The sequence below is a fragment of the Melospiza georgiana genome, chromosome 1 (genome assembly GCF_028018845.1).
Source record: "Melospiza georgiana isolate bMelGeo1 chromosome 1, bMelGeo1.pri, whole genome shotgun sequence".
Classification (NCBI taxonomy): Eukaryota; Metazoa; Chordata; class Aves; order Passeriformes; family Passerellidae; genus Melospiza; species Melospiza georgiana.
In genome coordinates, this window is record NC_080430.1 from 27,774,192 (window position 1) to 27,798,317 (window position 24,126).

At 34.8% G+C, this 24,126-nt stretch overlaps 1 protein-coding gene across 3 annotated transcripts in view; it reads left to right on the forward strand.

The window, feature by feature from the left end:
* PHF14 (PHD finger protein 14) overlaps positions 1–22,397 on the forward strand; it is a 161,045-nt gene extending 138,648 nt beyond the window's left edge. For all 3 annotated transcript variants that reach the window (XM_058023704.1, XM_058023715.1, XM_058023695.1), the window contains one exon: positions 21,573–22,397. In XM_058023704.1, coding sequence (XP_057879687.1) covers positions 21,573–21,647 — 75 coding nt within the window. In that variant the 3' untranslated portion in view covers positions 21,648–22,397. The remainder of the gene's footprint in view (positions 1–21,572) is intronic.
* Positions 22,398–24,126: the final 1,729 nt, after the last annotated feature.

Genomic DNA, 24,126 nt, shown 5'->3' on the forward strand with positions numbered 1-24,126 from the left:
GGAGATATAATGCTCAAAATAGGAGTCAAGGTACTAAGTGATGAAGAAAGACAACGTAAGGGAAGGAGAAGAGACTTTGAAGGCATTTTAGATGGTTATTTTTATTCTCATTTTCTAACTGTCTTTATTTATATATTTAGCTCTGGGAAAAAAAAAAATCTCAGTCAGCATTTAAAAACAGACTCACCCACAGACTATAATTTGTGTGCATGTGTGCATGCTGTGCAAACTTCTAGATGTTTTTTCTGCAAAATGTTGCCTGTTTTAACAGTCTCTTTGTGGTTTCAAGGGTGATATTTGAATTGGGAATTGAGGCAAAGATGATAGTTTTGTTCAGTGTGTAGATAATCCTAAAGTCACCATTTTTCATATTGTAGCCTGATAAGCCGGAGAGTAAAAATAACCCAATTTTGAAGTCATGGTATTACTGGAGAAAGCTTTTAGTGTCTGCAGAGGCATCAAGATATTCAAAAAGGGGAAGCACATTAAAACCTTACCAAAAAATAAATCCAATTACCCTGTTACTGTAGGAAAGATGAAGTAGAGGAAACTTCCTTCTCCACAACATGCATGACTGCAAGATCTCTCTTATGCCATGGAGTGAAATACATTTGATCCCCCCATCCCTGCCTTAAGATCTCATGCAAAAGCACTAAGAACTCAGAGAAAATCTGAAATTGACATTTATTTCAATTATTTTATCTCAAATCAAAAGGTGGAAGAGCTTGGTGTGTTCTTTAAAATACTGTTCCTAAAGCCAATGTTTTCTGAATTCTTCATAAGATACTAAGTGTTTCAGGTGGAATTTCTTTATCTCTGAAGTACTTGTATATAATATTTAATTTTGGAAACAAATATGGGTAAATTTGATTTATTTATCCCTTCCTCATGCAGTCTTCTGTGGGGCCATTGTATGTGGCAACAAACTGGAGTAGAGAAATATTTGCTGCTATACATTGTAGCTTCTTATTTCTTTACCTCACAAGTTAACCTGCCAATGCTCATGTGCAGTGATGAAGCCAAGAAATTGTGCCAAAAATTAAAACTTTTCAGAGGCAGTATTGCAGATGTGCTGTGCTGATTCCAGGCTGGTTTTTTTTCAGCTTAGTTAGCATCTATGATTGTGATTTCTTGTTTAATACAAGCGTAGCACTTCGAGAAAATGTCTTGGCCAATTCTCCAGAGTATTATAACTTTACAGCTTCCTTATTTTTTATTTACTGAATTAATGTTACTTTCTTTTCATTTAGATCAATATGTATTGAATTTAATAAGCACAGGGTTTCAGAGTTATGGTCTGTGAAGCTCCCATAACACAGATTAGCAAATAATTCTGTGCAATTAAATGTTATACTTTCGTTGTGGCAATCTTACCCCAATAACTTGTAATTTTGGGTATTTGTTTTTAGCTCCATAATTTGTGTCATGAATGCATTTCAGTGTTGCAGTCAGGGCTATATGGTTAAAATCACTGAATCAAAAAGAAGAAAAAAAAAAGAAAATAATTACCTCAAGGAGCTTTCATTTCTAGTGTGAAACCTGACGTTATGGATCCAAAAAATAAAATTTGTTTCGTTATTTTTACTCCATTTTGGCTAGAGTTTGGACTTAATAGGAGAAATCTAATTTTTTTTTTAATGAAAGACCAATCATAAAATTGATAATATTTTTTTAAACATTTGGAAATTTCACATGGAATTCTTTTCCTACAGTGTTTATTACTGAGCAGGTTGTAATAACCTCTACTTCTCTACATAATGTAGAAACTTAATTTAGTAATAGAATCAAGATTAAAGACGGTGATCACAGAATGGAACAAATTAATTCCTAGTCTTATTAATTGGTAAACTTAAGCTTAAACTGGAGAGATATTGCACATATGAACCAGGAAAATGGAAGGTTGTTTGTATAAATATTTTTCCACTGTTAAAGCACGTCATTAATAGGCTTTATCAAATCAGACCAAGGATCTGTATCAAGAAGCTTCATCATCCATAGAGTCATGAAGTGAATGTCATCAAAAATCACTGGGCCTAAACACTTATCAGTTCACTATGATGAAATGACTGCATTTTTATTTGCACAATAACGTCAAATCCTCATATTAGAAAGTGGCAAATTTTTTTGCCCTTTACTGTTCTAAGTGTGACACATGTAACAATTATTCATCACTCCATAATGGATCATTTTTATCAGAGTCTTGTGTCTTTTCTGTATACATAGAATAAATATTTATGTTTTCTCATTTTTTTGAACTAGAAGATACTGATGGAATAGGTTTGAACTGTCAACTATAATTCATTGCATGCAAAGAAAAGCTTTATACTGATACTGTGCAAAAGGAAAAGAATATCTAAATCATTTCAGCAGCAAGCTTATAACCAAGATAATATCAGCATTTTCCTTCTTGAAAATATATATGCCATAAATTAAAGGAGGTCTTCAGTATTTTATTAAAATGCTTCAGACAAGTTTAACCCCGTCTTCAATGGGCATATATGTATGAATACGAAAACCTTTTTTAAAAAGAAAATGAAGGTCAAGTCAAAGTTAAACCAAGCTTGCAGTAAACTTCCTACTAATCCTGCAAATATTTTGTTTAGAAGACATTAGAAAACTATGATACACGTTTAGTGTCAATTTAAAGGTGCCCATTTTATTCTTACAGAAAACTTAAAATATATCTAGCACTTTGCTTTTGTACAATAGTATTGTGGTGTGGGGAAAAAATACAAAATATGTGTATACTGAGTGTATTTGAATGACCTTTTACTTTAGTTGAAATTAGCCTTAGCAGTAAATGTAGTAGTGGAGAGGTACATATCACAGTATATAATTATCTTTAAATAAATACATAGAAAAGTAATTTGGTTAATAAGAATATAATATAATAATTGGAATCCAAAATACACTTGTAATGAAGCATTTTATATACAAATCCTACAGTTCTTTTAAGTACTATGGTATCTCACCACATTTTCAGTTCTGCTTCCAGCTTCTTTAGCATGAAAATGCAGGGAAGTGTTGGTACTATTTGTAAAGAAGTAACAACAGAAGAGAAAAGTTGTATGTGATGAAACCCTGCGTCTGTTTTGTGGAATTTGCAGCTGTCCCTTTGTTATTGTTTTAAACCCATTTGATTTGTAGTACTTTAAAATGTCATATCCAATGTTTTTCTAGTCTGTTGAAGGGTGAGTGATTAAGTTTTGTGCTTTTGGCTACTATATCCCTAATTCCAGCTGTGGCTTTGGAGTCTTCTGAGAGAGGCACTCTCCAAGGTACCTGGTCAGAAGTGACATTGCTTCTTTTAGAGCCAGTTCCATCACAAAAGACCCAAGGCATCTATCCCATCTTTTTTGCAAACAAGCAGAAAGCTGAAATGAAGTCTTATTGTTTCTGATGTATGTGAGAATTTTACTTTGAACTCCAAGTGTTGTCTTCCAGCAATAAATTTAATCACTAATTAGTATCAGATCATGTTGATGATGAAATAAGCTGGGAGATTTAGTAAGGTCATGGATTTAATAAGAAGCATCAAAATATAATTTTGTAGGGTATACCCAGTGTTTTGGTTTAGAACTGCTGCCTAGAAATGTGATAATTGTTTTCTTCAGAAATCAGATATTAAAGGAAAATGTGAGAATGAATCTTTCTATGACAAGATCACAGAAGCAGTCCATTTTAGAAGCAAGTTAGTACGTTTGAAAGGTCATTAATGTAAAGCTGTGAATTTGTCCCCACATGTGACATGGATAAGTGATCTTATGGTATTTGCTGCTGTCAATTTGCATTAATATCTAAGGCATGATAAGAATGTCATTAATGTGAAACAAAAATTAATTGCTATGATAAGGCAGTAAAGTTTGTTTAATACTTCATGATCAGTAGCTTGAAAGCAACTTGCAATTTCAATTTTAATTCTTTCGGTAAACATTTCCAGTTCCTACAGACTCTGAATCTTTACCTTTTGTGATTATTTGCAGACAGAGTGCAATTTACTCTTGGATGGGTACTCTGTAGAACAGCTTGCCAACTGTTCTTGCCAGAATGTTTGTAGCATATGTATTAGGGAATTTTTGCATTGTTGCATCCTAAAATCAATATGGAACATAAGGATGATGAGTTATGTTCTACGCATTCCTTCTATTGTCCATCAAATGCATCTTGTGAAAGCAAATTTCCAAATTTTCCAAGAGGTCAAAGCAAAGAAGAATTTGAGTCACAATCATTGAAATTAACAGTGGTTCTTTATCTGAGTATATTGAAATTAATTGATTACCTTTGGTTATGCTTTGTCTTTAGGAAGCTTTTTTAACATTATATTTTTTATGTTCACTGGTCAGCCATGTCAGAGGGCTCAAAATAACACAGTACTTCAATCCAAAGAGCTGCCTACATGCAGGATAAGAACTTGCTTTAACTGGTAGGTTCCACTGCTTTCTGGTTCAGAATAAAGGAGGTGCTGTATGAGGATATTAAATTGTGGGATCCTATCCTTGGAAATCAGGCACTTATTTAGGCCAGCACATCCATTTGGCTTTTGGCTATGAAGAACCTTACTGACAAATTTACATTCACAGTGCATCTTTCAAAATATTGCCTTCTAGATAGTGTAGGAAGAGTGTATCAGACAAAAACTGAATTAGGCTATTAATATGTATAGCTGCACATATCAGAGGCTTTTCTTGTTGTGGTAAACTCAGTATCTTCAGACATCAGATGCATTTATTTCATTACTTGTCAGCTTTTTGTGCTTTGAAATGAAAGTCCTGAAAGACCTTGGTTGTCTTCATCCCTTGCAGAGCCATGAGGTCCTGTCTACTTTGCAGAACAATTGTGATGTCTTCATAGCAGATGGAGCAGGCATGCTGACTCCTGGTACCTCACTCTTTTCAAACATACATCAGTCCTTCTGAGGCAAGCAAACTCCAGAATCATAAAATCTGTTAAACTTTGATTTGATGGTGGCTTCTGTTTTCCAGCATCTTCAGAATGTTTTCAGAGGAGCTCACTTCACATCTTCTGGCACAAATAACTTCATTAAGGAAGGCTGTCACGTTTCAGAAGTGAGATCATATTGGTCTTCTCATGACCAGCATTCCAGTTAGCTGCAAGTGCATGGCTTAGAAATTTCAGCGAGTCAGCCAGCCTTGCATTTGAAAATGGTATTTCAGTGACACTTTCAGGAGAGATACACCTACAGCTTTCTGAAGTGAAAGTTTTTTAAGCAACATATCCTTGACAGTGCCTCTCAGAGAGTATGAAAAAAATTGTTAACTGCAGAGTATCTACTGCTTGATTTTGAAGGGCTTGATAGATCACTGCTTCATAAACATTCATGTAGAAGGCACAAGGCAAGCTTTTGAGGAGGTCTGGCCTTTCATTTGTTTGGACAGGCATTTTGTTGTTAATTGACTCTTCTCATCCTTTCCTGCCATGGGTTATGAAATCATATGCCCTAAGGAAATGAAATTCAATTATGCATTTAATATATTTTGGATTAGCGGGGCGCATGCATCTGGCATGGTAAAAGCAAGATGTATTTTATGTATAGAAATTAGTTAGAAAAATTATCTCAGTTGATATAAATATGATCACAACCTGCTGCACTCCTGAGAAAATGTGTACCACTTGAGACAAAAGCTGCTGTTATTACTATTAGAATCTGTTGCATTAAGAGTATAGAAATTTGGCAGCAAATAAACACCCTTGCTTTCCAGCTCGTCCTCAGCGATCAGAGGGGCTGGGTGTGGCACATCTCATGAAATCCCTTTGCTGCATATCTCATGACATGTGTCATGGCTTAGGCCTCATTCCTGTGGAATCTAAGAAATTTTTCTGAGTGATGAAACATTAATATGATGAGAGTTCTAAAATATTTTAATATCTGGCTTCTGAAAGTGATAACAAAAATATGTCACTGTGTTAACATGGGTGGTGGTTGTGTGGGCGGAACACAGTCACAGAATACATTTTAGTTGTTTATAGAGAGAGAGAGGGAAACGGGTGCCTGTTTCAGTTTCTTCATTTTAGTACTCTTAAATGTAAGATTAGAGGAAACATTATGACTCTGAATCTTAAAAAAGCAAAACAACTGCCAGAAATTTCCTTTCTAGGGAAATCTATTCAGTCCTCTACCTTGAATATACCTATAAGTGGAAAGCTGTTACGTCTACCTTATTCTTGCACCCAGAGATGTTCTTTCAAGAAAGTAGATGAAGAAAGCAACAAAGAAAGAAAGAAGAGCTTGTATCTAAAGGAAATGATACTAAGATTTTAAGTGTCATCCTAAGGATCTCCAAGAACTTTCCTGGTTAAAAGATGATAGTTTTGTGAAGTAGGCTGTGAAAGCTAGAAGGAAACAAGCCTGAAGGTGGTGAAAGTAGCCTAAGTATGAAGTTCTACACTTATTAAGAAAGCAGTTTGTGGGTGGAAAGTGGAGCAACATTGAGACATGTTATTTTCATCAGCTTTTGTTTAGTTGTCCGCTGAAAGCAACCAATTGAGCATGGAGAAAATTCCCTTTTATTTTCTGTATCAGTGGATAAGACCTTGGAAATGAAAAAATGTGTTTGGGACTCGACCCAAGGAGTAGAGAAGGGCTGTGTTGCATTTAATGCATTATTCAGACGAAATAAAAATCTTATCTGTCGCCCTTAGTTACTCAGAGAAACAACAGGAAAAAGAGAATCACAGACACAGCTTGTATTTTTACTTAGGCCAGGGATGCAAATCCTTTTCATTAAGCAGTAAGGCTGGCTTATTACTGAGACACAGTGCAGGACAAATGTAGTTCGAATCATGTTGGAAATAATATTACTGGGAATGTGGGTTTTGGGTATTCTTCCTCCTCCCTGCACATTTTTTTCCTTTTACCAGCATAACTTTGAAATGTCCTTTATAGACAAAACCTTATACTTTGTGAAGAGTTACAGAAATTATTAAGGAACAAATTTACCTTTCTGTGAAGAGTGTAACACTGGCAAATTTGAAAGAAACTACATTAAGAAAATGTTTGCTTCACAAATGATAGAAATTTTTAATATGGGTATACACCATTTTCTTTTTCCTTTTTCTGCCCAAGACATGTTAAAGACAAACACTTCTATGAACAGATCCTTGCTTGGCTATGATAAAAAGGTATGTGGCACTGTTGTGATAGGAATATCTTAGTGACATGCTTCCATCATGTTCAAGTTTCTTAAAGACTGTTGGGTTTCTATTTTTTTATTTAAATCCCTGGTTAATCAAAGTCTGTCATCATATTCAGAAGCAATGAGCAGCAGCCTTGTGCTGCCTTTGAGACATGAATGGACCCAGACTTTCTACAAGGAGAACATGGGAATGCTGGTTTTCTGGCCAGGACACATACATGGCAAGCTACTGGCATCTGCAAGCATCTGTCATTTTCAGGAAAGAATCGGTTCAAGAAATAAAAGACAAAAGTAGCAATGTTCATTGTCTAGGAGATAACTGTTTTCTGTGATGGTAAACTGTTAATAAGCTTTTTCTGAGTGGTCTCCTGCCTGCTCTGGGGTGGCTGTTTAAGGTACATGTGGTGCTTTCACTTGAGAGGTGACATTACCTAATGACAAAGCGCTTGCTGAATAGGAGAGCTTATACTCTCATGGACTGCACTAGCAAAGTACCTAATGCTGTAATAACCTGCAAATCTGAGCTATTCAACTTGGGATGAGTGTTACAATCAATTATTGTAGCTTTCAGTAGAGTCACTGTTCCTTTTCTTGTCAGACTTAGCCTCTTACCTGCCTTGTTGAGTCATGTCTTGATGTGTGAGAATTATTTCCAGTCACAGCTAGTGCAGAATGCTGGTTTGTATAAAGCCATCTGTGGGTCAGACATCTCAGTTAATGAGAAATGTGCTGTGTGGGATTGGATTACCACCTGGATTAGATTTCTAATGCAATAAATTTCCAGGCATCCTCTTCTAGTATTTTCACAACACTTCAGTCTATATTATGGTGGAAATTGGATTAAAAGGACAAAGCATGAAGTCATTTGCTGAAGCAAACAGGGTGTTAGTGCCAAATTTTGTATAAAAGGATGCTGCTGAAAGGACTGCGTGTCTCTCTTCTAATCCACAGAGAATCCTCTGCCTGAGTTTAAGGACTTCATTTCCAAATACAATGCACAAGGGGGTACATAAACCTCTGTTAAACAGTTCATTTTGTGCATTCATCTCTTGTTTGCTTATGGTATTAAAAATGTTTTTGGCCTGGAACAATCCCATTCATGTGGAAATCACTTTGTAAATTTAAATACTGTAGTAGTGACAGTTCTGTTCAGTGAAAGTTCTTTAATGTGTTGGGCAGTATCAGTAGTGATCCTTCTGTAATTAAAGTTTTAAATATATGAAAGAAAATTCTGCTTTTTATTTCTCTCAGTGAAATAAAGATTTTCAAGAGAAAATATGGGTTATATATAGAGATAATGCTGACCATGTCTGAAAATGTGATGTTGTTAGGTCAAATGAATGATTGCTGTTCTTGGATGAAAGGAATATTGTGTGTGAAACGTCCCCTGTCCATTGGGTAAAGTTTGACTTCTAGGTGCAAGACAGGACATAAATGATACTTTTTAAAAATCAAAAATCAGAAGGTGCATATCCAAAAGTTTCTATTCCCAAGGATGTAATTCTTGATCAGTCTTAACAATTTTTAGGCCATGTTGCATCAAATTATGCAAGATGGCCTTAAAATGAAAGTACATTCCTGTAAAAATACTTACCCAACTTCAGATGGCCAGTTTTCACAGTGAGATGACAGACCACAAGTTAAATTCCATTAGAATGTGGTCCTCCTTGGAGAGCAGGTGGTTCTCCTTCTGGGAAGGAAAATGAGACACATCTGTTTCACTTGATCCTACTGGCTGATGTACTAGCACAGACTTGATAGTTACTTCCTTATTACATTATATTTTAAAAATTGACTCCATTCTCTATTCATTGTTCCAAACCAGACACCTTTTTTATGTATTGCTTTCTGATTGCTCTCAAAGCATCTTTCCAATTAAATAATTTCCTGGCAAAAAACAAGTTTCTATGAAGTAAAACTGTTTTTCATATACTTTATAGGTTGCTGCATATTATAAAATGGCATGTATCATAAAATTCCTGCTGTTGATGGTTGTTTACTTTTTCTAGACACAAAAAATAAGCATCAGAACTTAAAACCAGACAATTTCTTGCAATAACTACACATTTTATGTCTTCTTTTCTGGCTTCAGAAAGAATGGGTGATGTTCTGTGCTAGAAAAGTTAATGCTTTTAAAGTCTTCTGTACTCACTGAATGTAATAACAATGACAGCACTTAGCACTTATATAAATCTTTTCATGCATAGAGCTCCGTCTTGACATTGAAAGTATTATTATTCACATTTTATGGATAAGTTCTTTAACATTCTAGTAGTGAGTTCAATTTCCACACCCTCCAGGCCCAGCAAGTATTATAGTAGGGGTTCAAATGTCAGAGATATCAGCTGAGAAATTCCTCATCTGAGTCTCAGACCTTGCTTTAGTTTTATGCTGGTTTCTGTAAGTGACTCTCCTTTAGATTAGAAGACCTGTTAAGTACCACTTCTCCATTTCTACTTCTTCTTCACTGACATTTTCCAGAAATCCAGGAGTTTCCGCAGCTTTTCCTACAGAGGGAGTTTTCCCCATGACCTCAACTCAGAAGGACTCTCTACAGACTGACTCAAGCCTCAGTATTGTTTTGATAAAAAAGCTACAATAACTGTTTGGGGTTTTTTTGTCTGTCCTGTACAATCAATTTGTTTTATAAAATATTTCTATTTGAAATAGTTTTATATATATTTTGATGCTAGCCACTTTTTAATCATTTTTCATTTATTAGCCATACTTGGAACCAAAATGGGATTAATGTACATGGCCATTACCCTAACCTACTGAGCTTCCCTGATATTTTACTTCTTGTTTTTCTTTCCTTTTGTTTTCATAACTGATTTTAGACTCTACATGGTCAAACTCCCCAGATGTGTTAATATAGCATGTAGTATGATATGACTTGGCCAGATTTTGATTGTTTATTAATATTATAGCAAAATAAATATTATATATATTATTACCATCATATCTATGCATTATCATTTTGAACAGCAAAACCATCGAAGGAGACCTAGAGACCTTCCTATATCTAGGTCTTAAAAAGCATCATTTGGTGGAATTTTCAGTGGATAGGGGAAGCAACAGCTAACAAAATTTTTAATTATTTGCACTTTTGAGAACATACGTCCTGAAAGATTTCCTTGAGTGCAAATGAATTGAAAATATCAGTCCAATTCAAGTAACAAGTAATTAATGCTACTTTCACTGATGTTAAGGAGAATACTGACAAAGAAAAACCTGAGTTAATGAAGGAAAACTAAGATCCTCTGATTTGTTGTCTGCCAAAACAGATGGTATTTGCTCTATTTTCTTCACCATCTTATATATAGTTAATAATCATATTTAAAAGTTACATTGGCAGAATAAGTAGTAAAGTTATCTCTTTTTTTTCTAAATTTAAATGCTGATTTAAATGGCAGTGCTACAGGCTTCTGTGGTTCTTGATTTGTTGGTCATCTAAGTTACACGTAGAGGAGAGGAAGTAGCAGAATGGGCTGTCTTGAATAGTAAGTGGTATTTGCCAAAGAAGAACATGAGTCTGTTTTTCTACATAACCTTTTTTTAATATACTACCTGTTAAATTTTGTGAGTAAAGGAGACATAGTAAGTTTATCTTAAATCATGAGTAAGCAGAAAATAGGGAAATAGCTACTGATATAATGATATCCAATTGCTGGAGCTCCTGTATATGCAGAAAGAGAAAAACCAGTGAAGGAAACCAAATAGATTGCAACTAAGTAAAATGAATGCAGATGGAAGTTTTTGCTTGATGTTGTTAGGTAACACTGACAGGTACAGGAGCAGCTGTTGAGCAAGAGTAGAGAGCAGCAAGTACCAAACATCACCATGGGGCCGTAGCTGACCCTCTGCAAGGTGACAGAAACTCTGTAGAGACAGTTGAGTGGCTACACTAGGATATCAGGAAAACATAAGACGTCTGAAAATAGCTCAACTTCCTCTTAAATGCCCATAATTAAATTACTCTGCTTAATTCAGGGGCTGTTTAAACTTGGTATCCACTCCAGAGAAGCATTTTTCTACAGCGTAGCTCATACGTAGCCCCAGTCAGTGGTAGTGTTCCACTCAGTAATCAGATGGGTTAAATGTAACAATGCATGTATGATTGCAAGGTGTGCCCCTAATGTTTAAGAATATATGGTGAAGAATATTATGTCTTGGAAACACTGTGATATCATGTAATGGGAGACAAAAAGCCTTCTGAGGCATAGAGTTTAGTGAACTTCAAAAGGAGTTTCAGTGAATGATATTAAGTGACTTCAGACTGTCAAGGAAAAAGTACATAAACAACAATTTATAATGTAAGCTCTGTAATGAGCTCTTTTCTCATAAATATGCAAAACACTAATTAGTTATAGCCAAATTTCCCTAGCTTTGGGAATCTTTTGGAATATAGCTTTTCAGTAATTGAATCACATCAAAGTATTTTTTCTCCCCCTCTTCTAAGAGTGTTTTGTGTGATTTGTTGGAGGGTAGGCAGAGATGGAAAGCAAGCTGTTGACAAACCAAAAGATGACTTTGATGTGGTTTAGTGAAACAGTGACTTACAAATTTATCAGAAAGCAATGCACAATGAACACATAAGAAGCCCTGTTTGCAGTGACTACCAGCACCACGATGAGGTCTGTCAATTTGATTCTAATTTTCTGAAAGGCAGTTATGTTTTTTTCCATGAAGTGTATAAATATTGTTAGATATTAAGGTATAACCATGTGTTGTAAGGTTTTGGAGGGATTTCAGAGTATGTTTGAAGGCAGATGCTGCTTTTACAGGGCATTTTTTTGGTAAAGTTCCTTTTGATGATGTTTGAAACCTTAAGTGGTTGGACATCACCTTATTTGTAGTTGAAAGAATTTCATTTGATTCTGACTTCAAAAAATTACAGTGAAGCAACATCACTATCATGACAAATTACCAAAACATTCCTCAGTATACCCACTGAATTAAGTATCATTTGGCTTTCAGTCCTCACTTGGAAATGCAAAGAGGAAAGGAGTTTAAGGAGATCTGCTGTTAAATCTCATACTTTTTCTTTCTTTCTTTTCTTTTTTTATTTTTTATTATTTATATATTATATATAAATAATATAATTAAATATTATATTATTTATTCTAATATTCATATATAATATTTATAATTTATTATATATTAAATTATATATAGATTATATAATTTTATAATAAAATTATTTTCATATTGTATTTTATTGTTTATTATTTATTTATTTATACTCATCCGTCTGAAACTGTTAAAACCTTGGTATATGAAATGTTACAACTTTGTTTCCAAGTTGACTATGTGTTTTTTACCAATATACTCTTGATGCTTCTAAGGCAACTGATCTGAACTATTGTGTGAAACAGGACTGTTTAGGCATGATTACAGGCTCTGAACAGGATCCTTCAAATAGAGCAATAAAGTCAAAATATAAAAACAAACCTACAACACTTCCTTTGTCATCAAACCAACTGAAGTCCAACCTTTAAAACCATAGATTTATTGTCTTGTTAGGTTTCAAGTCTGTGGCCAAATGGATGAAGGGAATCATTCTATGATTCTATATAGTCAAATTAAACTGTGTTTGTACATCTTGGAAAGTAATGATTTTGCCTTCTGTAATGCTTGTGTTAATTCAGATTAAGTGAATGAGGACAGTAGGAAAAGAGTAGATCTTCCATGAGAGATGGAAGGGACTGATAATACGATGCTAGATCGTATTATAGATCTGGTCCTGAAATGCTCTTTTGGGGATTTTAATTAATTGAAGTTGTTGAAATAAATGAAACATTTGTTTGGTTATAGTTGTTGAATTCCAAATTTAAATAGCAGTATGTGTTTGGGGGACCTGCTGAAAGAAATTTTGAGGGTTTTTGTTGCTTGTTTTTTTTTAAGCAAAAGTCTTTTTAAATGCTTCAGCAGTAGCACAGATTCTGTGTGCTCTCACAGTCTAGTCTTCATCTACTTCTACAGCTGTATTCATTTCTATCTGTCTTGTTGACAACTTCATGAATTGTGACTAAATATAGGAGTTAAGTATTACAGCAAATATAAAGTCATTTCTACAACATTTATTTATATCACATTTTACAAAATAAATGACAAAGTGAAGGCAATGTCATCATATTAACTCCATTCAAAGTTCCAGCTTTTATGCCTTGAACCTGAACAGAATTTCATGGCTGAATTCAGGTGAAATGTTCCGATGAAATAAGAAGAAAAAAGCTTTCTGAATTCTTATCTGTCACATTATAGCAATATTTTCATGAATTCCCAAGTTATTAAATTTATAATACTGAAGTATGTTTTTCCAGTTAAATGTGCATTTTTTTTTGTCATAAAGAAGGAAAAAACTTTAGTTATGCTTTTTACAGTAATTTAATTAAGCATTTCCTGTAAGTTCATTTCAATATCTATCATGGCTCACTAAAGTTGAAATTCAGTACAGAATGGTAGATTAATTGCCCTTTGTCTTCAATGAAATAAGAATCCTAAATATGCAGAGTCATGAAATTTAATTGTGTTCCTCAATTGCTTATTCAATGCTTTGGAAACCTGAATCAAGAAATACAGAAGAAGAGGGCCAAAGGTTGTTAAATGTAGCGAGTAACACAGATTTTGAACTTTACTTAATGAACCGAATGTTTATTACTATGAAATAAATGCACCATTTAAAGAATTATGGAGGCAATGTAAAACATTAAAACTCTAATTAATTTTGGTCAGAAGCATGCAATGCACTCATTTTTCCTAAAACATTTTCATTAGGGTCTGTATTTTCTCTGTTACTGAGATAAATTTATTCCTTTCATATGGTAGTGCTGTCTTTTTGTGTTATAAATGTGTCCTTCAGTGATGTTTACAGTGATGTCTTTCACCTGCCTTCAACTTTGGGCAGCCTGGCTTGGCAGTACCTTCCAGAAGCATTTTTGTATAATTCAGTTTTTATATTGAAGTATGTTAATACTTTTCCATTTAATGTTGTTAATCATTTTTGGAACAAAGAACATTCAGACCTTCTGATAAAGGGCTATAGTTTTATATATATAATATGCAGATTATATTTCACAAACTTATTTGAGCAAACAGTTAAAGCATGAAAAAATCTTCAGCTGCCATTTAGTACCTACCAAGGTATACATGTATAGCCTAACAATTGAGCTCTTACAAATTAAACTTGTGCTTCTTAGTTGTTTTTTTTTCCATTAAATACTACTAAGAAATAGAGCTATTAATTCCTTATTGTTGGCTAGAACACCTTTTGTTCTCATGTAACTATTGTAAGAGGAAGCCATTTTATTTCTTAGTATAAAGAATACAAACATGAATAAGGTTTTTTCTTATAATTTAGTAAATATATAGTGTAAATATGGTGAGAGTATAACCATAAATATTTAAAATTATCTTCATTATAATATGCATTTCTAGGCTATGAAATATTATTCTGTAGTAGTATTGCAGAATATAGTATATATAGTGTCTATATTATATGCACTATATATATAGTATATATAATTATATATACTATATAAATTATATAATATATATTATACTACTATACATATATATAGAGAGTGTATATATATATATAAAGTAGATCTTTCTCTTTTAAATTTACAATATATAAAAATAATTATTATGTTGCTACGTAAGTAGTGCTATTTTGCTGTCCGTGGATGTGTTTATATATGCATAGATGCCATTGTTATAATTGAAGGACAAATTTCCCTTAGAAATTATCCTATTCATGACAGCGTCAGATTTAAAAACTAGAGTGCCCTCTCACTCTGGAGTGGAAATTAAGAAGACTGGTCCCACATGGGCATGGTACAATCCTGTTAAAGCTGCTTTTCATCTCTTTCTTAGTTGATGTTGCAGGTTTGTGATATCTAAGCATTTATAGGTTCAGTCGAATGTTCATAAACCTGAACCTTCAGAGACTCAAATTCTTAAAGAGGAAACATTTTCCTGTACTTTCTTCAAGGAGAACCAGCTGAACTTGTAAAACAATGGTTGGGTTTCAAGCACCACCTGCCCTGAAGAGGATCCCAACTGTAGTGGCAGTCAGCCAAAGGGACCACTCAGTGGAATGGTTGCCTTCTAAAAAGGAGAGGAACAGATGGAAGATTTGAAATCTGGCATGAAATTCCACTTCTGTACTAAGCGTTAAATGAAATTTGACTGTAAGGGCTCTTGCGATGGTACATTTATCTGTATAATCAGAATTAGCAACAAGGAAGTAGAAAATACAAAACACTGACAAACATTTCCAAAAGACTTTAAAAGTTCTTCTAGCAGTGTGAGTTAAAGGAAAGAGTTTGTGATAAACATGCAGCTGCTTGTAGCTTCTTAAAGAGGAGCTTTAGTGTAAAAGTAGTTCTGCTGGTCTTGCATTGCCACCTAGAGCTCAGCAGCTGGCACTGCTTGGTAAGGAAACTGCAGCATTGCTCTTTTCACTCAACAAAGTGGGGTGGAGAGCTGCTTCCAGTTAATTGATGTCGTGTTTGCTTACATTGTAATGGCTAGTCCCTTCATAGCCTCCGTTTTATAGTGTACTGATCAGCAGAGATTGTGCTGTAGGACTTTGGTGGGCTCTGACAGTAAGAATTAATGGCAGTGCGCATTTAAAGGTACAACTGTCAGATATCCAGTGGTCCCAAAGGGGGCATTTTCTTGATGGCTGCTTTAGAATTCTTCATGAAGCAAATGTCAAACTTGTCAAGGCTGTCACTATGAAAATGATCCATGTAGCAAGGGTCTCCTTTTCTTGGGAAGCAAACAGCTGCCTTATCACTGCAGAGCTGTGGTTACAGAAAACTGTCATTTATCACAAGAAATTTATATTTGCTACTAATATCCATTAGTAAAGAACTGTTCCATTTGTACTCTTTTTTTGCACCATTGTTCATTACAAGGGTTGTCAGTAATATTATTGAAGAAGATAACATAGGCTTTGGAATTAAAATAACTTTTGAATTTTACTGCTGGATACTTTCCTTTTGGAGATTTAACAGACACACTATCTTAGCTCCCAGTTTTTCCCTGACACTCATTTTCTTCCAAATTTGGCCTGTGACTTTGGAAGCTAGACTTTCAAAGCACAACACAAACAAAAGCTCTAGTATTTAATAAATTTCTTTCTGTCCTGATCTATTTTTAAGAGTATTAAAGTATTTTTACCTACTTCCAAGTGGTTTTTTCCTAGCTAGATTCTGTGAGGCAGGAGATGAAATGCCAGCTGGGGATCCTTAATAATTTAGTCTGTTAGTTATATTACAGTCTTTTGGGTTAAGATATTTTAGAAAGTACTGGTATCAGAATTTGGCCCTGAGTGCTTTTGAGATGCTATTTCTAGATTATGTACTAGCAGAGACAACTCTTTAGTCATTCCTCCTTATAGCAAGGCATTTTTGTGTTTTGCATACTTTCTTATTATTCAGATGATTCTTTACATAATCCTTAATGTATAGGTGTTTGTTAAGTTTAGAATATCGATTACAGTTGGAAAAATGGTCAATATTGTAATGCAACTCCAGATATTACAGTTGTGGTGCAATGAACAGAACTGGGAATTGATGCAAGCACAGTTAATTAAGGTGTGATCTGTTCTATTTGCAGAAGAGTGTCAGATTTCCTGTAGAGTTCAGAATTGTCTAATTCACTGTCATTTTCCAGATTTCATTTTGTTAACTAATGGAGGAAAAATAAATTCTCAGACATTTTGAAGAAAATTGGTTGGAGGGGGTAAAAAGCAAAAGGGATACTCAAACCCCTATTTCTAGGGTTTTTTTCTTTCTTTTCTTTTTTCATTCCAGAATTTGTCTACAGGGGAATATTCTGGAATAATTACTACAAAATTAACTTTCTGTCTCAGATCCACTATTCTTTGGTCAGAGAATAATGTGATTGACCTTAAAAATGCTTTCAAAGGAGATGCAATTGTATCACAGTCTTTCTCAACTGTCAGCTCAAAACTTTAGAAATAGAATTTAAAAATCAGACTCTTACCTTTGGTTTTTGTCACCTAAAGATACCTAAATATCGAAGTGCTCTCATTAACTTCAGCAAAGCTATTGAGTGATTAATACTTCAATAGATCAAACATTTAATTATGAGGCAGATTTTAGGGTCTCGTTTCTAAATTCCTGGTCCCATTCTGTTCCTGTGACTCTTAAATGCTCAGCTACCAAGTATGGACTAAAAAAGAAGAGATGTTCCTAGGACATTTGAAAACACCTACAGAGCACCCAAAGGACTCTTTAATCCAGTACCTTGTTTCCATCAGAGAAAACAAGGATGGGATTCCAGGGCAAAGGATGTAAGAAAACTAATGTGGAACGTCCCTCTCTCTACCAATGTCATCAGGATGCAGATGAGGTGTCCAGTGGCTTGAGGAGCTCCTGAGCTGGCATTTCAGTGCAAAGTGTTGGGTTTAGCAGCACTTTGTACTTTTCCTTATCCCTGTTGCTTTTATAGGTCTGTAATAACATCAATTCCAGACTAGTAAACTTCGTTCATTTCAATATTAAAATAATCTTTGGGCTTTTTCATTAGGAGTAGTGGTACAGTCTTGAGGGATTCACATCCCTTGGCTATTCCAGTCATCAGATCTGTGCAGAGGCATCTTTTTGGTGAGTGTATTCACTATATAATATTTGAGTCTATGGTTTTCTGTAGTCACAGGATACTGAGATAAGTTTGATTTTTGGCATCCGACGGTAAGAACGACTTTAAAAGTTTGACTTGTGACATCTGCCAGGAAAAGCTGCTTTGATTTTAGGATTTTTAGAGCAGAAAGCACTAGCTGTAAGAGTCATAGGTGGCTGGAAGAAAAATAAATAATAATATAAAAAGAGATGAGAGGTATTAATAAAAATAATGTGAACTGAATTTCTGTGGGCAGAAACCAGAATTCAGTATTTTGTCTGCTGTGTAGCTGCTAGTAATAGAAACTTTGCACACTGCCATCATGGACTGGTTTTTAACAGATAACATAAAAATAAAAGGTTTTCCTTTGCTATTCATCAGAATTAAAAGCATTATAATGATAATGATAGGTGGTAATTACTAAAACAAATATATTAAATATATTTAATCTGCAGTCTGTTTTGCATAATTTCTTGATAATTAAGCTATATAGGCTATGTAGATGAAAATTCAAACATTATTAATGACATTGGAAACTCCAACCATTTCATTATTCTTTGTGCAATCATCAGGCTGCCTCTTGGGCTACTATAAAATAGATAAAGCATTTCATAGAAATCTTGCATTGTCAGCAAACTGAAATAATAGTGGGTTTTCACATCTTGTGGTATGGTTAATATGTGCTCTAAATTGTCAGTTCAGATCTTCCTCAAGCATACTGGCAGTAATAGAACACTTCTTATAATTTGTAGAGGTTCGTGTCCCAAATTATTCTGACATTGCCATTCTGAGGCCTCTGCTGTCACTTCTTTTCTGGCAGAAAGCTGCATGAATGCCAAAGCTGGTGGTTCATACTTTCCAGTGTTCCCCAAAAGTCCTTTCTGCCATCTTGTTTGTGCTGGCACTGTTGTTCACGTGCCAGTGCACAGCCTGGGAACTGATCTGGCTCAGGGCATGTCTAACAAAGAAAATGTTTTCTCCCCTTACTAGCTCATGTTATGAGAAAGATCAAACATCACTACTCTGAGCTTTGCACAGCAATCACCTGTGTTCAGAGATACCAAACTTTTGTCTCCAAATGAGGTGTGTTTCTGTTCTTGGAAAACAAGATGGAGTGAAAAACCTTGTACAAAATTATGATGTTTTATATGGAGCCTGGTTCAGTGCAATGCTAGTCAGACAGTTTTCAGGCATAAAAATGCAAAAAAACCCAATAAATTAAAAAAATCAGCCAGGCATGGATGACATGTGCATTGGAACCTGCCCACATAAGTCAAATTTATGTTCTACTGGTAGATTTTACCTGTTTGAATATGTTTTACTTGTTTGAAGTAACAGGAAATCAACAAAGGAAAAGTATTAGTTCTGCAAAATATTCCAAAGTTGATGCTTCCATCTGGAGTATTCAACCTAAGCAAATCCTGGAGCTGCCATCACCAAGAGCCATCATTTCTGCATCTCAGAATACACTGATCACTGCAGCTGCTCTGTAACCTGGGAATTCTGCCAGAGTGCAAGCCTGACCTTTTGAGCACAGAATTAAACATTTCAAATTTACACAAAGGCAGAAGATTCTCTAAAAAAAACCTCATTCATTGGATAAAAAACTTTTTTGCCATCAAAAAAGTCAGGAAGCCAATATTCAGTATTGAGCCTAATGTGCCTTAACCCTCTTGTAGTCCTCAGTGAAGGTATGGCCCTGTTGTCTCTGAAATTGCTGCATGCTCCATCCATGAGGAGGGGAAGCCTTAAGCAGTATGTGGAGTGTTCTGGGAAAAAATGATATTGTAGAGTTTATATTCCTGTATGAGGGAGCACAAGTCAGGGCATCAGAATAATGTCAAGTTGAGTGCTAGGAAGGTGGATTTGTTGGCTCTGAGGTCAGCTGGAATACAACTGCTGTAGCTAGGGACCTTCAGAAACATGCAGATTTGCTGTTCTTTTAGTAACATGTTCTTCATTAAATAACCTGGCTGGTTTTCCATAGCAGGCAAAATCTTCTGTGAGTGTTTTTTCATTCCACAGTACTCCTTTGAAACCTGTAAGCAGTAAGCTTGGTACCTTCTACTCCTTTGCTGTTTCTGTTTCTGTTTCTGCCCTGCGTGTTTTCATTTGAAGTTTGACCTCTGTATGGATACTATACATTGCACTCTCTTTAATATATTCTACACTTCTAATTTCAAAAATCTTCAGTGTTTGTTTTCACACACATGCACAGACTTGTTTTCTCAGCTAAATGAGAAGAGCCACAGGGAGCACTACTTGTTTTAAAGGTAACTGAAGAGATGACAGTCCAGAAAGAGAAGAAAAAAAGCTTTTAGAGGTCAGTTATGTAAAGATTTCTCAGTGCCTAGGCAGACTCCTAAAGGGGGAGAATTCAGAGGTGGGATGGCTTGGAGTATCTGCTACTTGAACAGAACAACTAGCTTTCCCATTTTATTACATAACAGATCACATTTTTAAATGAGATTTTCTACTGCCATTCTATTTTGTGCTTCCGATGTAGTCTTCCTATATATTTTCTACCTCTAAATATTATACTTATTGTTACAAAGCATGCTTTGATGGTGAAAGAAGGGCTAGGATGCAAAAGGATAAAGTTATTTTCCTACAAGAATGAAAATGTTCTTTTAAATCAGGAAAATACACCTCAGGTTACAGGGTCCCACCTAAATGTCCCTGGTGTTTCCTTTTTCTCTGCTGTTGGCTTGTGATGAGTACTGTTACAGCAGCCAGGATGCTTCTTCATTCCAAAATGTCTGTTCATTTCTTTTTGGTGTTTTTGGAATGTGGAAGATTCTCTGTAAGTGGAATTAAAATGCAGACTAGAAAACTGGTCATACTCTGAAATTGTGATAAGGACTGTTCATGATGTGATGAATTGCAAGTTGTCTTACAAAACAGTTTTCTCACTCTTCCATAATTTATACTTTGGAGGTCATGATTTTGTACTGGACACAAAATAGGATCCATTCCTATGGAAACAGGCATTATGATGTCACTTCATTTTTTCAGTGAGATCCAGAGGAACCCATAGTGAATTATGAGCCTTACTCTTGGGGCTGAAGCTGTAGAATATTGTAAGCATGCTGCTGCCTGACATGCTCATGTTTCCTATTTTAGACCTGACTGATCTTCAGATAACATATGGTGGTACAAGTAATTGGAAAATTGGCAGACCTGTCAAGAAAATATGCTAGATGGGACAAAAATACGATGCTGCAGCACATAAAGTGTCTCTGAAGTTAAATTTATTGTCTTTTATCAAATGGTGAAGTAAACATATCTGGTCGCAAAAAAATGAAACATTTTTCAATGGCAGATGCTTTTCAAAAGTAATTTTTAGTACAATGATGAAAGTTCTTGCATTCAAAACTTATTTAGTGGGAACCTCTGGTCAAGAACAAAGGAAAGGTGTGTAATACTTCCTGCTGTAGGTGTTTGAATATATTGTCACCCGTGTGTGATTTAATAATTTCTTTATGTAACTGTACAGTAAAATGGGCAGCAGAATATTTACTCATTAAATTACTAAATTTTTTTTCTGCTATAAATGTAGGCAATTAGATTTGTTTAAATTTTGTATCATTTTTATTTCAACACTTGAGCAAAATCAATCACTTGAATAAAGGACTTTCTGCTTATTTTTGTGCTCATTAGTCAGGCAAAAGACTGTACCAAATTCCATACATCTGCATAAGCAAAAAAAGTACACTTTTTCAATAAATTGATTAATGTTCAGGCTTTCATTTTCTTTTACAGGAAGAAGAAAATGAAGCTGAAGCAGAAAATCCATCTCAGGAGCTGAATTTGGAGCAGAAGAAATCAAAAAAATAGGAGATTGCTGTCTTGTTTGAAATATTTGCAAGTTGTGTAACAGTGGTTATAGTTTCTCATTGTAAAATTAAGAAAAAAAGTTCTCAATAAAGTCATTGAAAATTAAATTCATGGTGCACTGGGGAATTAATTAAGTAGCTCCTGGTGATATTCTTGATTACATTAAAAGCTGAATTATTAGAACTGAGTACTTTACCAATAAAATTCTGAAAGCTTTTTGAACACGTTATAGAAAGCTGATGGGTTATTCATCACATGTAGCATTTACTAAGCAAATAGGGCAATTTTATGTTTTACTCTGCAAAACAGTGTTATCCTTAAAGGATAGTTATAACTCAGACATATTTTGGTATTTCTGAGCAAGAGCTTTGATTCTTAAAAGTTAGATAAATATGTTCTACTAAAGGAGTTCTGAAATTTCTCCTATCAGTGATTAAATGTTTCTGAGGAGTAGGTAGAGGCAAGAATTTTTTGATATGTATGGTACATTTTCAGAAGTAATTACTTTTGCATTTGTATTGTGATTTTTAATCGGTTTCTTGCTGCATTATACTTTTCCTTATGTAAACCTTTTCCATCCTCATGTGATCATTGTCTTTTAATGAATGTCAACTTTTTGTCTTGATTAGGCCATCTTACCCAGGTCTAATTCCCTCATGCCATTCTTTTCATTCTAACAAAATAAAATAACTTCTTTCTGTGTCATTAGACCTTTAAGTGAGTAATAAACATGTAAAATAACTTTTCTTCCTATAGTCCTAATTTTGTTTTCCAATTTACCTTTGCTTTTCAGCCTGTGCAGGTCACTGAATGGGAATGTACAAGAAACTCAGAGGTATATTTATAGCCTGATAGCTTCACAGATTGCAATGAAAAAAAAAATCTCACTTTTGGGTTTAAAACAACATTGACTGAAGTCCCTTCAGTGAAGTTTATCATACTTGGGAGAAATAAATTATCTTCAGCTGAAAAAATGAACTTCTTTTCCTACTCTGCTATACTTTTACTTTTTGCATTGAGTGCTAAATCAGATTGTAAATAGTGTCCATCCCAAATTTTATCCTCTCTGTGTAAATTATATTTTCAGATATTTTAAAAACAGCATGCCTGTGCTTAAGCAAATATTTTATGAATTCTTTCCTGGTTTATGAGGTTCAAATGTGTGTAGCTCATGGACAGATTTCAATCACAATTACTCTACAAGAGTTTAATAACACTAGATCTCATTTTAACGAATGCAGCTATCATGTAAATAAGCATTAAATAAATTTGGTGCAGATCAAACACTGTAGCCATCTCAGAGAGGAGGAGGGCATATGATTTTGTCTTCACTGCAGTGGAAGAGACAGATTTAGGGAAGCCAGAAGCAGAGTTTTGCCATGCAGGACCTGTTCTCTGTGCAGCGGCGTGAAGGATCACAGGGTAGGTGAAGGCAAAGGGAATGTTTATCATTTCTTCAGGCTAACCCAGAAAACCACAGTTCTCAGAGCTTAGTCCTCATCAGGATCTGAAGAAGGGGCAGGGTGTCCAGTGGAACAGGCTGAAAGGCCTCTGAACTTCAAAAGCCAGAACTAGTAACTTACAAAAAAAGGTAAGAGAATGAAGTTTTACATAGGGGTTACACAAAGGGCAGTAATGACAGGGGGAGATACTGACTGAGATGGATTGGGCTGGACATGCCTTGGCCTTTCAGCCTGCACTTGATGCACTTGATGTTTGGATTTATCCGGCCTGAAATTAAGAGATAGGGCCTCAGTTGTGCAAAATATTTGAATCTTTATATAATCACATTTTCTTTCAGTCCATGGTAGCACATTTGTCCATTTGCTGTGAGTCTAAGCTCTCTGGCAGCCCAGGACTGTACAGGTGTGGGAGAAGACAAGGGTGGTTATTTGCTGTTCAGGTTTTGTGTGAAAATGCATTACTTGGCTCTCAAACACCCAAGTGAGAAAAACAGGTCAGACATTGAAAGATACTATTTGCTTCCATTTGATGCATAACTCTGATGAACTTTAAAGGACTATTTCCGTATCTTTCCTAAGCTCTTCAAAAATTTAATGTGAAAGTATAAATACATAAGACATACTTTTAGCTAGCTCCAAAGTACATCAGCAGAAGTTTACAGTCAGTGTTGATAATCTGTGTCTTGGTCAAGTTATTTACTTCAAAATGGAAACATGGGAATTTTGAAAAATTTCACTGAAAAATAATAACCAGTACTTTTACCATAAGTAAACCTGGGGTGGAAATTGAGACAAATTGGCTGAATTGAAATGCAGTCCTACCTTCATCCCTGCCAGAAAAATGTTGGAAACTGATTTTAATAACTTGTTTGTAGACATGTTTACTTAACAAAAGGGGAGAGGTGTTTAACTGATAAAGATCAAATGGATCAGATAAAGGCTATATCAGATGGGTAGCTTTGTTTATTTTGATTCTGTTCTAGTTAAAATTTGCAGCTGAATTGATTTTTTTTGTG